Below are 12,762 nucleotides of genomic sequence, written 5' to 3'. Positions count from 1 at the left end.
TGTACACCCTCGAATTGTTCCACTTACTGAAACGTGTTGTACATGCTTTTATGACATCCACTATTTCCTTATCTCCTTGAAACTGATTGTGTAAAATCTGCATGAAAATTTTTTGCCTTGTAATCCATACATTGATTCACACAGGAGGGTAATAGGAAGTAGTTAAATTTAGGATTCTTCCAGCACCTAAAATATTAAGGGGTCAATATTCTTTACGTTTCACGGAATTAGGAAAGTGGGACTAATTAAAGGTAATACGATGGAAAATCTATATAAAAAAAGTATGCGAAGAGGAAGGTGCGTAGAGCGATAAATTGGAAGGTAGAGATTTTAGATTATCATGACTTGTCAACGAATGTATGAAATGCAAAACTTCGAAGGCCATTGTGTAGATAAAAGTAAGTAAATTTATCATATCTAAAACAGGAAGGTGAAAAATGTTAATTAACAACCACAGAAAGCGATAAATTAACGATACAGGCATTTATGAAAATGTCTCTGTATGTCTGAAAAGTACAATAAAACGGCTATTACCGTGTCACTCAATAAGAAGCTGGCTCTCTTTCGTTTGCGATTAGAGCTTTCCTTTAACTGGGAATGCGTTTGTCCAAATTTTTTTTTAAGATGGATGTAGGCTTCACATATTTTACAGATACAATGTGTTAATTAAGTTTGCATATGAGAACCAGCCACTATATCACATCCATCGTAATGAATCGAATAAAACACATACAGAGAAATAAAAAAATGTTTAATAAAAGTCGATGGTAATTTTCTTTTTAGGAAATGTTTATCACAGATTAAGAGGTAGTGATGATTATAGGATTATTTCATACAGTTCCATAAAAAAAGGTTTTGCACCAGCACTATATTATGAACGTTGCCATAAATGCTACTCGAGTAACTGTAATTTTTCTTAATAAAGGTACCCTCCGGTAAAAATTTTTGAAAAAAATCTATTTTTTTTTCCATATTTTCATCATATAGCATCTTAAGAATGCTATGTTAAAGTTTCAGTCAAAAATTCGCAGAAGTATAGATTCTACAAGCATATATTTACAACACCGTCATTTGACCCTGACTTACAGCATAAAGTGACTAAACAAAAATACTCGCACAAGCCTCCATTAGATCCAGAAATACATGAAATTGGAAAACCAGTATACAAAAGCTTAACTTCTAAAGAACTTTTAAGACGTTGTATAGGAAAAAATACTCAGAACAATAACGAAGCATTCAGTAAGTGTATATGGCAGCCCGCTCCGAAACAAATGTTTTGTGGAAGAAATGTTCTTGAAATTTTGGCGTGGATTTCGGTATGCGTGTTTAACGAAGGATGCGAACCTTTACTAACAATTATGGACTTATTGGGCATTAATATCGGTCGCTACGCTAAAAATTTTGCCCTTAAGAGAGACCTAGAGCGCTTCGCGGAAGCCAACCGTAGAGTCGTAGTACGAGCGCGTCAAAGGAAGATTAAAAAGCTCGAAAAAAAGAAAAAAGTGAATTGGAAATGGAATATGAAGTCACGAAAGGGTTGTTGTATGGTGCAGTAATAGCTGATTAAAGGTAAAAAAGTAAAACCCTTTAACATTGATCTTTGTACGTATGATTAACTCGAGAATAAAAAAAAAACTTTAAATGCGTTTTTCTTAGAACGCGATTTTTTTCCACGGGCGCCACGATAAACAGTTGAAATATAAGCCGATTTTAAAAACTCTTGCGACATTTTGTTCAGAATTCACGTCGCTATCGCGTTACCTACTTATTTACTAAATTTATGCATGAAAAAGTCCGTTATTTTGTAACATTCCGTTTAAACACGTGCCAAAGATTGCCGGATTATCTTTTTGGATTGAGGATAGGTAAGGCGATAGCCATTAATATGTATTTTAAGAATATTCTTGTTCTTTTTATTTAAGACGATCCTATCATGAGTTCTGATGGCGTCCGTCAACACCTCCAATTTTTACAGTAATACAATGAGTGCTATATATTTGATGGAAAAATTGTTATCATTTAAAGAATAAAATTTTGTTGTATTCTTCAAATATGTAGTAACAATGATCAAACCGGATTTTTACCATATGTTGTTCCATTGTCTTTTTATAAATTCATGAAAATCACGTCCTTTTCGAGCGTTTTGACCGGAGGGTACCCTTAAATAAGTTATTTGAATTATTACAAGAAACATCCGATCACTATGAGTATCATCTTAAGAAAGTAACTATATGTCATGAGAAATTAAACTGCAAAATCAGAGATGGTAAAACATTTGCTGTAAAGTGTGTAAATTGTCGAGGAATTAATGCATTATCTGCAACATAATTTGAATTTCAAACGGCTGACTAAGACAACTTTATATTCACTTTACAAATATTTTTAATTACTTATTTCTTTAAAGGGCTATATACAATAGTATTGTCTAAAAAATATGTAATTTAGATATTGATCAGTTTCATACTGATCATATTCACATTTATTTCTTATTTAGAGTATATTTAGGAATTTCTTGACAAAACATTTTTGCAGTAGACTAAAGAATTATTTTACTACTAAGACTTTTTATTACAGTAAGTAGGATTATAAGAATATTTTAATGTAAAATTATTCTACTTTCGTTATTTTTAATACTACTCCTCCTTTAAGTGTTAACACAAACGATTGGCTGTCAGGCACATACGGAATCCTCGTTTTTTCACATACATCGACTCTGTGCTTACGAAGAATCGTAATAAGTCCAACCTTGGTCTGATAATCCCCGAAACGGGCCCCTGAAAATACGTCATGAGAATAATGTTCGTTGTATACCTACGTTTATAATCGAACTAACTCATACAATCTATGCAATTCCCGTTATATGTATAGAAACTAGCGGTAAAGTAATTTTATTGATTACGCTTCGTATACCTGTATTTAATCTGTAATACCATACCGATGATTAATTAATTATTGGCCGAAACAATGAAAAAAGAGATTAATGCAGTCTTATATACAGGGTGTCCCAAGTACAGTGTTAAATATTATTTTCTCCGAAATTACAATTATTATTTTCTCCGAAAATGCAAAAAAGGGCAGGGGTTTCCTAAGAATAGGGAGGGGACCCCCACGCCCTCTTTTTTAAATGGAAAAGTCTATTACTTGTTTTGTATTTGGATAGCTGTCGTAAAATATTACAACGTTAGTTTGAAACATTTTTTGATATTCCGTAGTTAAAATTTTATAGTAAAGCATACTTTCCTCGAGAAGAACCTTGGGGAGCAATGAATGAGATTAAAATAAACGGAATACGGTTGATATTCATTTTATTAAATGTTTAAAATGGTGCCCAGTACTTTTCAAAAATTTATTTATTGTTTTTATCATATTATTCCGAAAATTTCACAACATCTTGAAGTGATAGATTTACGTGTGTTTTGTATCCTTCTTTTCATATCTTCCTTCGATGCGCTATAACTCTACTATACGAAATATGAAACAATGTTTCGAACAAAGGTTGTAATATTTGGTAACAGCTATCCATATAAGAAACAAGTAATAGCCCCTTCAATTTAAAAAAGAGGGTGTGGGTGCTTTCCCTTCTTAGCAAACCCTACCCAAATTTGTGGTACTCAAAACGGCAGCCCCGTTGCACCGTTTAATTTAAAAGGAACTTCACTTCGATATTCGCAGTAGTTTCAGAGAAAACAGCTTGCAACACTTTACGTGGGACACCCTACATATAATACTCTTTTATATTATCCTTCTCTTAGGTAGTACTATCTACTGTATGTACGCGTAATTCTTAAATCTTTATGCAATCAAATTGCAGAATTTGCAGATCTCTGTACATTATTGATATTATCCATTAGTTAGTTAATTTCATATGAACATACCGATACAATTTCTAGGTCCATCGCCGAAAGGTAAATAACTCATAGGATGTCTGGCCGAAACAGCGTCTTCGACAAACCTTTCAGGATCAAACACTTCAGGATTCGGATAAATATCAGGGTCCCGGTGAATTCCATACACAGGTATCCATATATTCGTATTCTTTGGGATAGTAATATTTGTTCCTTTAAAAGTGTAATTTGTACATACTTTTCTCATCAATATTGGCAGGAGTGGGTACTTCCTAAGAGTCTCTGTATAGATGAATATGGTTCATTAAATTTATGTGGCTATGAAATTCTCTTATATGAACGAAAAACCAAACACTTTGTCTATTTGAAATTTTTGTATAATTTTATTTGTTTTCGAGATACCTACTCAATAATAGAGATTTTCACATATAACCATAAAAACGGTTTTCACGATCTAATCAGGAACATCAGCGAACAAAAGATTGATACTTTCTGTTTTGCAACAAAATCGGAGGTTGTTAATTGCTTGATATTCCTTATTAGGTCAAAAATATCGATATACACATGTTCGCGTACTTCTCAATTTTCCGGAGAATTAAGCTTCATATAAGTAAGGTTTGGACGTATTTCTGTGCAATAAATTATATTATCCGCGATGGTATCATCATTATTGTCTAATAATAAACTTCGTCCAGTGATTCACACATTCGGTCATATACTTTCGAAATAACAATGAAATGTATAAATTTTTACTTAATCCTATTTAGGTATCCTCATGTTCCTTATTTGTTCTGTAGCAAATTCTGTTGTCTTGTTGTTGAAATAAATTTTCGCAGTTTCTTATGTAATTTGCACAGACAAATGTGACAGTCGTCATGAACAACTTTGTAAATTACTGTGTATCTCATTTGAAATTACCTCTGAACACGGAATCCAAGTACTTCATCTGTTTCACTCGTTCGTATGTCAAAGTTTCGCCGTGTTGCGCAAAGTTCTCCCTGATTTCCTTTCGTAATTTATCCTGTATATCAGTGTTTAATGCTAGTTCGTAAAGTGAATGACTTATCGTTGACGAGGAAGTTTCAAAGCCAGCTACAAAGAAGACGAACGCCTGCGCCGTGAGTAACTCATCCGTCAGCTCTGGAAAGGAATGAAACAAAATTGCTTTAGCAGGATGTGCCTCTCATCTTGGAGCAAGTCGACCTTATTGTTAATTAACGCGTTGACAGTCATGGAACATCTACATCAAACAATGGTAACGCTTGTAAGGCATTCAGTAGGGGAGAGTGGGTAGATTTGGGTCAGTTAGCATATTATATTTCCATGTGTTAGGCATACCTTACTCGCAAGTCAATTGTTCGTTGTTGCAGCAGTAGGAGTATTCATCACCTGAGCGAGAAGTTTGTACAGTGGGAATTTAGTCTTACGCAATAGAGTTCTATTACTATGAACGTTCGGTTCCGGGAGGTATGGGTCAGAAGCGACCAAATAAGGTAGTTAGTGCGAGTAGAACACAGAATGTTATTAAATTCGATATTGACTTGAGTAGTTTTGAAAATTTACATTAAAAATTCAGTTAACAGTTTTCAATATCTTCATGTATGTTATGTTATTCTATCACAGTCTTTATTTTACGTTTATTATGTTATTCCTTCAGAGTCTTTGTTTCATTTATTTATTTCATTACTTTTATATACATGTATTATTACTTTGTAGGTAATAAATATATGCATACATAAAACTTCTCTGTATATACTGCAAAAACAATACAAAAATTAAATGACCCAAACCTCCTCCAATAAGGGAGGTATGGGCCAAATAACTAGTTGTATAACTATTATATTTTTAAAGATTTCTTTGGAATAATAAAATGAAATCATGATGGAATATCGATGGTAAAACCCTACTAATTATAATTCTTCAGATGTAAAGCGTGTTTCTCTTTCATTTTAATCATTACCACAAAGTAATTGAAAACTGACCCAAAACTACCCACTTTGCCCTACTATTCGTATTGGAACAGAAACCCGGAACGTTGCGCAAAATAAATGTCAATAAAATAAAAAATTTCATAACATATTTCATTCTTATACGAAAGTCGCTTGGCAGTGAACAAGTCAACACAGGGGCCTCGCGATTATTGACTCTTTGTTGATATGCGATTATTGTCCAGGCATCATCCCACCACTGGGGGGGAGGGAGGCCGTGGAACTCGTCAACCGCATTCTTTGTTGCCGCGGCGCGCCGAGACGGCTTCCCGTTTACGAGCCAAAGACTGAACGTTAGGAGCCCACAAAAAGATTACATTCCCGGGTGTTGGTGAAAGAATGCTAATGCAACGATAAAACTTTTTTTTATTTTTGGTTCTTCATTAATGAAATTTTTATGATCATATTGATGAGATTTTCCTGATTAAAATGATACCACACACGACACAATTTGGGTCATATGTACTTACGATTTATCAGAATCGATAATGAACTAACATGAACTATTAACACTTTCTACATGAATAAGTGTGATCCAAATGATGTCATATTTGGTATCACTTTAATCAGAAAAATAAAAAATAAAAAAGTTTCATCGTTGCATTAGCGTTGTCTCGCGCGCCGGGCAACAATGTATGGTGCTCGATGGATTCGACGAACTGAGCGGGGGAATGTACGACGATTATGTAGTCGAAATGTTCAATCGTCAGCGACTGCCCAGAGAGCTGCCGATGAATTGAATGTAGCCGAGTCACCTCCAGTTACACGTATTTTTATTATTGGCGAAAATGGTACACGCACAATCGGACTGTGTGGTCGGCTATAATGTGACCATTGGTCGGCGAGAACGTCACAGGCAGGACACGCAGCTGAGTCGAGTGGAAAGAGATGCTTTCTCTGTCTGTTCTCTACGTCGCTTGTCCTTCTCTATGTCGAAAGACTACAAAGGCAAGTGCCGAGGCTCGAGCTTCGGGCAAAAAAAGGTATTCACGAGGATCACAAGCGTTTTGCGTGGTCCACGATTATAGTCCCTGCACGGATTCGAGTTCGGGACAATAATCGCGAGACTTTTGAGTATTGACTTGAGTATTGACAGCAGCGAATTTCTCGTAAAGTTTTCTCCAGCTGTCATTTCTTACGAACGGAAGGTTCGATTTTACCAAAACTCATTTTACTGCTAATATCAATAGCTGTCCGAAGGAGCTATGCAATTAGTATTTAATAAGACTTAAATTGTCCACCTAGTCCTACCTTTATGAAAATCGTGTCATTTTCATATATTTTTCTTAATGTACTGTAATGCTTACGTTTTTAGAACTTAATATGTGCTTACATACATTTCCGAACATGTTCACTGAATTTATAACTGGATTGTAAAGTAAATACATCCGCTGTCTATATTCTAATTTCCGTTAAACCGCCTTGAGGACATTGTTTCAGAACGAATTATATGTAATATGGATTTCGTGATGGGCTGAAACCTAACTCGAATAAAAAAAGCAACAAATAATAACATTCAGCGACGTTTTTAAGGGTAAAAGAACGTTTAACTATTTTTTTTTAATTTAGTTTGACTTTCACAATGTCATTTGGATAATTCTCTGTGATAACATCAACGAACTCGATGACAAAAGGAGGCAGACAAATTCATTTAGAGTTTCACATTACCTGTTCTAGGATACACAGAAACCAAATAGAAATTTTGTAAGTATGACTTTACTTACCAATACTTTTCAAGTTACGCGGGTCCTTCTTGAGTTTCATAAGCATGTTGATGAAATCAGGCCTAATTATACTATTCTGTTCCCTGTAATTCATCGTATCCACGACGACATTCGTAAAGAAGTTGGTAACGTGAAGTTTCTGAAGTGGGCGTCCCACTATTTTGTACAAACTAGGAAAAAAGCTTTTGCAGAGGTCTTTGATAAAACTTTTAGTAGTAGGGAGAAAGACCTGTCTACCCATGCTACGAAACTCGCTGTCCTCGTCGGAGAAGGAATTCGTGTCGATCCCAAAGGCGCAGCTGCCGATCACATCGGTAGTGTATTTCGCAGCTATTTCGCGACATTCGACAGGGTCACCCTTCGATACCAGTTTCTCTAAATACTTTTCCAAGTGCTGCCCGCATTCTGCCACGAGGGGAAACATCTCTTTGATTTTGCCAGACGTGAATACTGGCGAGAGCCTCGTTCTCAATAGCCGCCATCTTTCCTCTTCTAAATTGAATAGGTGTTCGCAGAGTGGTTCCACCTACGAATTTGGCAAGCCATTAATTAACATCACATAGTCAGATATTTAGAAGATATCACACGACTAACTTTTGTATTTCGGAAATGTGCATATTAAGAAAATTCTTGAATCTTATAGCAAAAAGGATAGTGTCTTTTCATGTCAAGTTCCGCGATTTTTTCAAGCCATGCTTGTATCAAAAAGATTTAACAACTTACTAGATAGGTGGAGCATGATCATACAGATTAACGACGATTAACGATTATACATATACTACTGCTCATAAGTTTGCCGAAGTGTGAACGAAGAACTACGGTGTAGGCGACGTAATTCTTACGTCAGTTTTCGCCGGCTTGACTTTAGTAAAACAGAATTGAAAATAGAAGTACGCGTGAATATATTAGCGAACCTTTGTCGTTAGTGTCTACTTATGAATACCTTGGGATATAGCTGTATTCCTCGATCAGCGAAAAGTGAGAAATCCTTGATCAGGATATCTTTAATCAAATCTAAATCGTTAACAATCAGAATTGGTGCTCGTCTTACAAAAATTCCAAACGCTGGTTCATGCTTGTATTCATTGTACATCTGTTTTAAGATTTCACCCAAGAACAAGTTTTTCATTATCATTTGCCGAAGGTTGCCAAAGATGGGCACGGGTCGGGGTCCGGATACACCACGATTTTTCCAGTAGTTGAAGTTTGATGTAAGATAATAGTAAAGTAAAAATAGTATTACCGACACACCGCATAATGTAACGAGACAGTCCGTCATGTTGTATCAGCAATCTGAAAAGAAGAAATAATTAGAAACAAATAATGTCAACTTGTTTCTTTAGAAAATAGTTGAAAAGAATGTAATGATATTGTTCGATTGACGTACGCCATACTGTTCGATTGAAATATTCTGTTAAAATTTGTCCAAGTTTTTGAGATTTAAAATGGTTGGAAATAATTCTAATTTTAGTAGAAATTAATTTGACTGATTATCAAATAGATTAGAAAAATTTCAATATTTATTGAACTAGTTACAAATTTTTACGTCATTCTACATGCTCCACAGTGTGCGTGGATCCTGTACGGCCGAGATCTATAAAAGAAAGTTAACGGAAAATTGACCTTATCCTTACAATTCAAGACCAATTTTTCTTTTATTGCATCGTATTCTACTCATCATGGGGATCAGAAATCTCAAAAGAACCATGGATCACAACTCAACCGTTTAGTTGGAAAGTGATCTTAAAGTTCCATTAACATTTAGACTAACTTTATTTAAAATGTGCTTACATTTTTCGGTCAGATGCAGGGTAAATAGAATTTATTGTCGCACGTAAATACTTCGAATACATTATTACATATCCCATATTTTCTTTTACTCCTTTCTTGCTATGACACGTTCACAGTTCGTTGTCCCATATGCATGTGTATCTACAGGGCAGCGTACTCTCAGCACACACGCCTTCTTTTCTATAATTTCTATACATACATATAGTAAAGTCGCCTGAACTGCTCGCAAAGAGATGGATGTGACTGCCCGCACGTCATCCCCTCCATTGGGGCGATGGCTCCTGGAATCATTCAAGCGAGTTATCTAACACGCCAGTGGTTTCCCTTTTATGAACGGACTATCAACCTAGAAGCCTATGTGCGCAATTAAGGCGACTTTGCTGTATGGGACAGCTGATGTGTGAGTCGGGAGTACGCTGAGCTATACATATGCATATGAGACAACAAACTGTGAACGTTCTCTAGCAAGACAGGAAGAAAGGAAGATACGAGATATACATATAATGGTGTATCTGAGGTATCTAGGTGCGACAATAGATGATATTTACAGTAAATCCTCGACGAGTGTTCGAAGGGTCCTCGGCACTGAACATTAAATTTCTGGTAAACTAAAATAGTCGTATGCGGCTGAAACAAACATCATTAGCTCCAGAACTTCAGGCTCTATTACTGTACTAGACCTCATTAAAAAGTCAGCGTTACACCTGAGGACCTCCCCCTGTCAGTGCCAAGGAGCCTTCGAACACTCATTGAGGATAAATGTAAGCACATTGTAAATAAAGTTAGTTCGAATGCTAATGGAACTTTAACATCATTTTCCAAGAGACCGGTTGAATTGTGACCAATGGTACCCTTGAGATTTTTTATCCTCATGACGAGTAGAATACGACGCAATAACAGAAAAATTGACCACCGATCCAGAAGTAGAATAACGCTGTGGTAGACGTGACATATAATTTTCAAACATCTGTACATTTAATCTTGTATAATCCATAATTATGGATACTTTTATCTTTGATACGCATTGTTGCTTTTGTTATTCCACGATTGTAAAGCATTATCAGTATTCTTTAGGATATGCTGATAACTGTACTGAAATTACAAATATTTCACTGTCTTCTTGCATTATAAGATTATTTTCAAATATACTTTTTAATGTTTATATAGTGTTATTAATTTAACAAATGAGCAATCTAAAGTTATTACACACACTAATAATTTAGAGTAAATTGTTGTAAATGTTTAGCAAATATTCTAAAAGATCTTCATGATATATCTAACAAATTAAGTATATTGTCTTCATTGCCGTATCATTTCAGGATATCATATACAATATTATAATTCTATCAGATGTGTGACTGATCTATGTATATACAACAGAAAGGCGTAAATAATTCTCAAAAAATAAATACGTATATAATTCGAGGGTTCACGTATGATGTCTAGAATAAGTAGACACGACAAGTTATTTCTAAACACGATAGCCAAGTCCTGTTCAATAACAAAGGTACTCTATGAATATTTAAATTTAATATTCTCAAAAACGGACTTCCATATAACACAAATTTTATTTTACATTCTAAACATAATTTCATACCACGGTTGTTCGTGAAAGCTAAGAATAAAAGGGTAAGTCAATACTTACGTCGTGAGTATTTTCCTTGAGACAGGTCTGCTGAACTATGCTTTAACCACCCACGTATCGCGTGTGATCACTGTAACGCTTACCGTTCATTTACAATCAAATTTCAGACGGCGATGATTCATGATAAAAACAAAAGCCAATAAGAATCACGGGAAATTCAATTTACTTTGCGTTAAAGTTATCGTCGACTAATACAAAAATATGACTTCGAGTGTGTTTCAGAAATTAGAAATCGTACTGAATAATGCAAATATATGAGAATAAACACAACAATAGGCAACAAACACCTCGAATTTTAATCTTACTGCTCGATGTGTATAAAGGCACAATGTTTGTTGCAGTAAGCAGAAATTAAGAAACAGAATGTCATATAGATAGAAAAAAGTTAAGTTTATCTTGTATACCTCCGCTACCTCTGACGAAAAGTGAAACCAGTCTTTCGAAATCTGCAAAATTTTCTAGAAAACTGAAGTATGGTAAAGATAACATAAAATACTTAAACCTGTGTTATTTATATCTTCAAATTGATATAGTTTTCCTAATTAATGATTAACTGACACTAAAAGTAGATAATACGATACTTAATAATCTAATTAAATGGCAAATGTATATTCCCAAACCTGAATACAGAACAGAATTCAAAAACTTGAATACACTAAACACTCTAAGGCCTCCGTACCAAAAAATAACAAGAATGCTGTCGGCAAGAAGGTCAGTTGAAACTTTTATTAGTTCAATTATCTCATTTTACCAGTTTTTGGTATCGATAGAATTAAAATTTTTGACATTATGATGAAAGTACTGTGAAGAAATAAGTAATCTGTTGAGTCATAACTACGGAGTAAGTAAACATAAGCAAAGTAATATTTCCTTTTCCAGTATACAGGGTCTTAATAAAAACGTGGGACAATTGCACAGGGTAGATTTTACACACCAAACTAAACCGAAAATCAAGATTGACGAAATTGCGTTTGAAGCTTCGTTAATGAGTTGTCAATTGTTGAAAATACGGGCAAACGCATGAAATACATGTTGCTCGGTAACTGACAACTCGAATAGCCGCATAGTGGGACGAACCGTGTAAAAATTGCAACATGGACGAAAATTCCAATTTTGGATTTTGACTTCTTCAGCTATCTCTATGTAATCCTTGAACATTAACGGACAAGAGATCGTAAAGAAAAAAATTTTGTAAGTTGTTTAAAATCTGATTTTTCAACAATTTATGCGTACACTATTCGAGGCACCTATTCTTTAAATTAAAACATTTAATATTTGAATCTAAAAAAATGTTTCTCAATTATACCATGTTATTGTACACATATCTGGCTACTCACTATCATATAGAAATTTATAATTCAAAGATTACTTTTGGAAATTTTACCCTTTAAAAAATTTTTTTTAAGAGTTCCAAAAAACTATCTATGCCACATTAATCCCCAATGTTTCTACTTTAAGAAACTGTAAAAACACTCTGCCTTAACGTGCGGTCTTGTGAATAAATTGTTGTTTATAAATGGTGTCCATAATGTCGTCTGCCAATTCAATTTCCCTCCCATTTGTTTAAATACGCTAGTTGAATTAATGTTTCGCACAATTTTTACAATTTCGTTATTGTAAAAATTATATGGAATAATTGTGACAAATTTCTACTTTATCTGTCAGTTTTTTGATTTCAGAAATGTTACCCTGACAATAACATCAGCTCTTTTTAGGGCTATCACATATTTAACACGATGGAAAACCTTAAGTTCAATTATTTAACAAGA

At 34.5% G+C, this 12,762-nt stretch overlaps 1 protein-coding gene across 1 annotated transcript; it reads right to left on the bottom strand.

The window, feature by feature from the left end:
• Positions 1-2,607: 2,607 nt before the first annotated feature.
• Positions 2,608-8,836, bottom strand: LOC107190465 (probable cytochrome P450 6a14). Its single transcript, XM_015579271.1, has 5 exons — positions 8,501-8,836; positions 7,558-8,083; positions 4,764-4,985; positions 3,876-4,127; positions 2,608-2,774 (listed from the first exon to the last, which is right to left on the bottom strand). Exons 1-5 carry the CDS (start codon positions 8,834-8,836, stop codon positions 2,608-2,610), a joined length of 1,503 nt encoding a protein of 500 aa, XP_015434757.1.
• Positions 8,837-12,762: the final 3,926 nt, after the last annotated feature.

This window comes from Dufourea novaeangliae, unplaced genomic scaffold (genome assembly GCF_001272555.1).
Source record: "Dufourea novaeangliae isolate 0120121106 unplaced genomic scaffold, ASM127255v1 scaffold193, whole genome shotgun sequence".
Taxonomy (NCBI): Eukaryota; Metazoa; Arthropoda; class Insecta; order Hymenoptera; family Halictidae; genus Dufourea; species Dufourea novaeangliae.
Note: the sequence above shows the minus strand (reverse complement) of the source record. Positions and strands in the feature narration are given on the sequence as shown.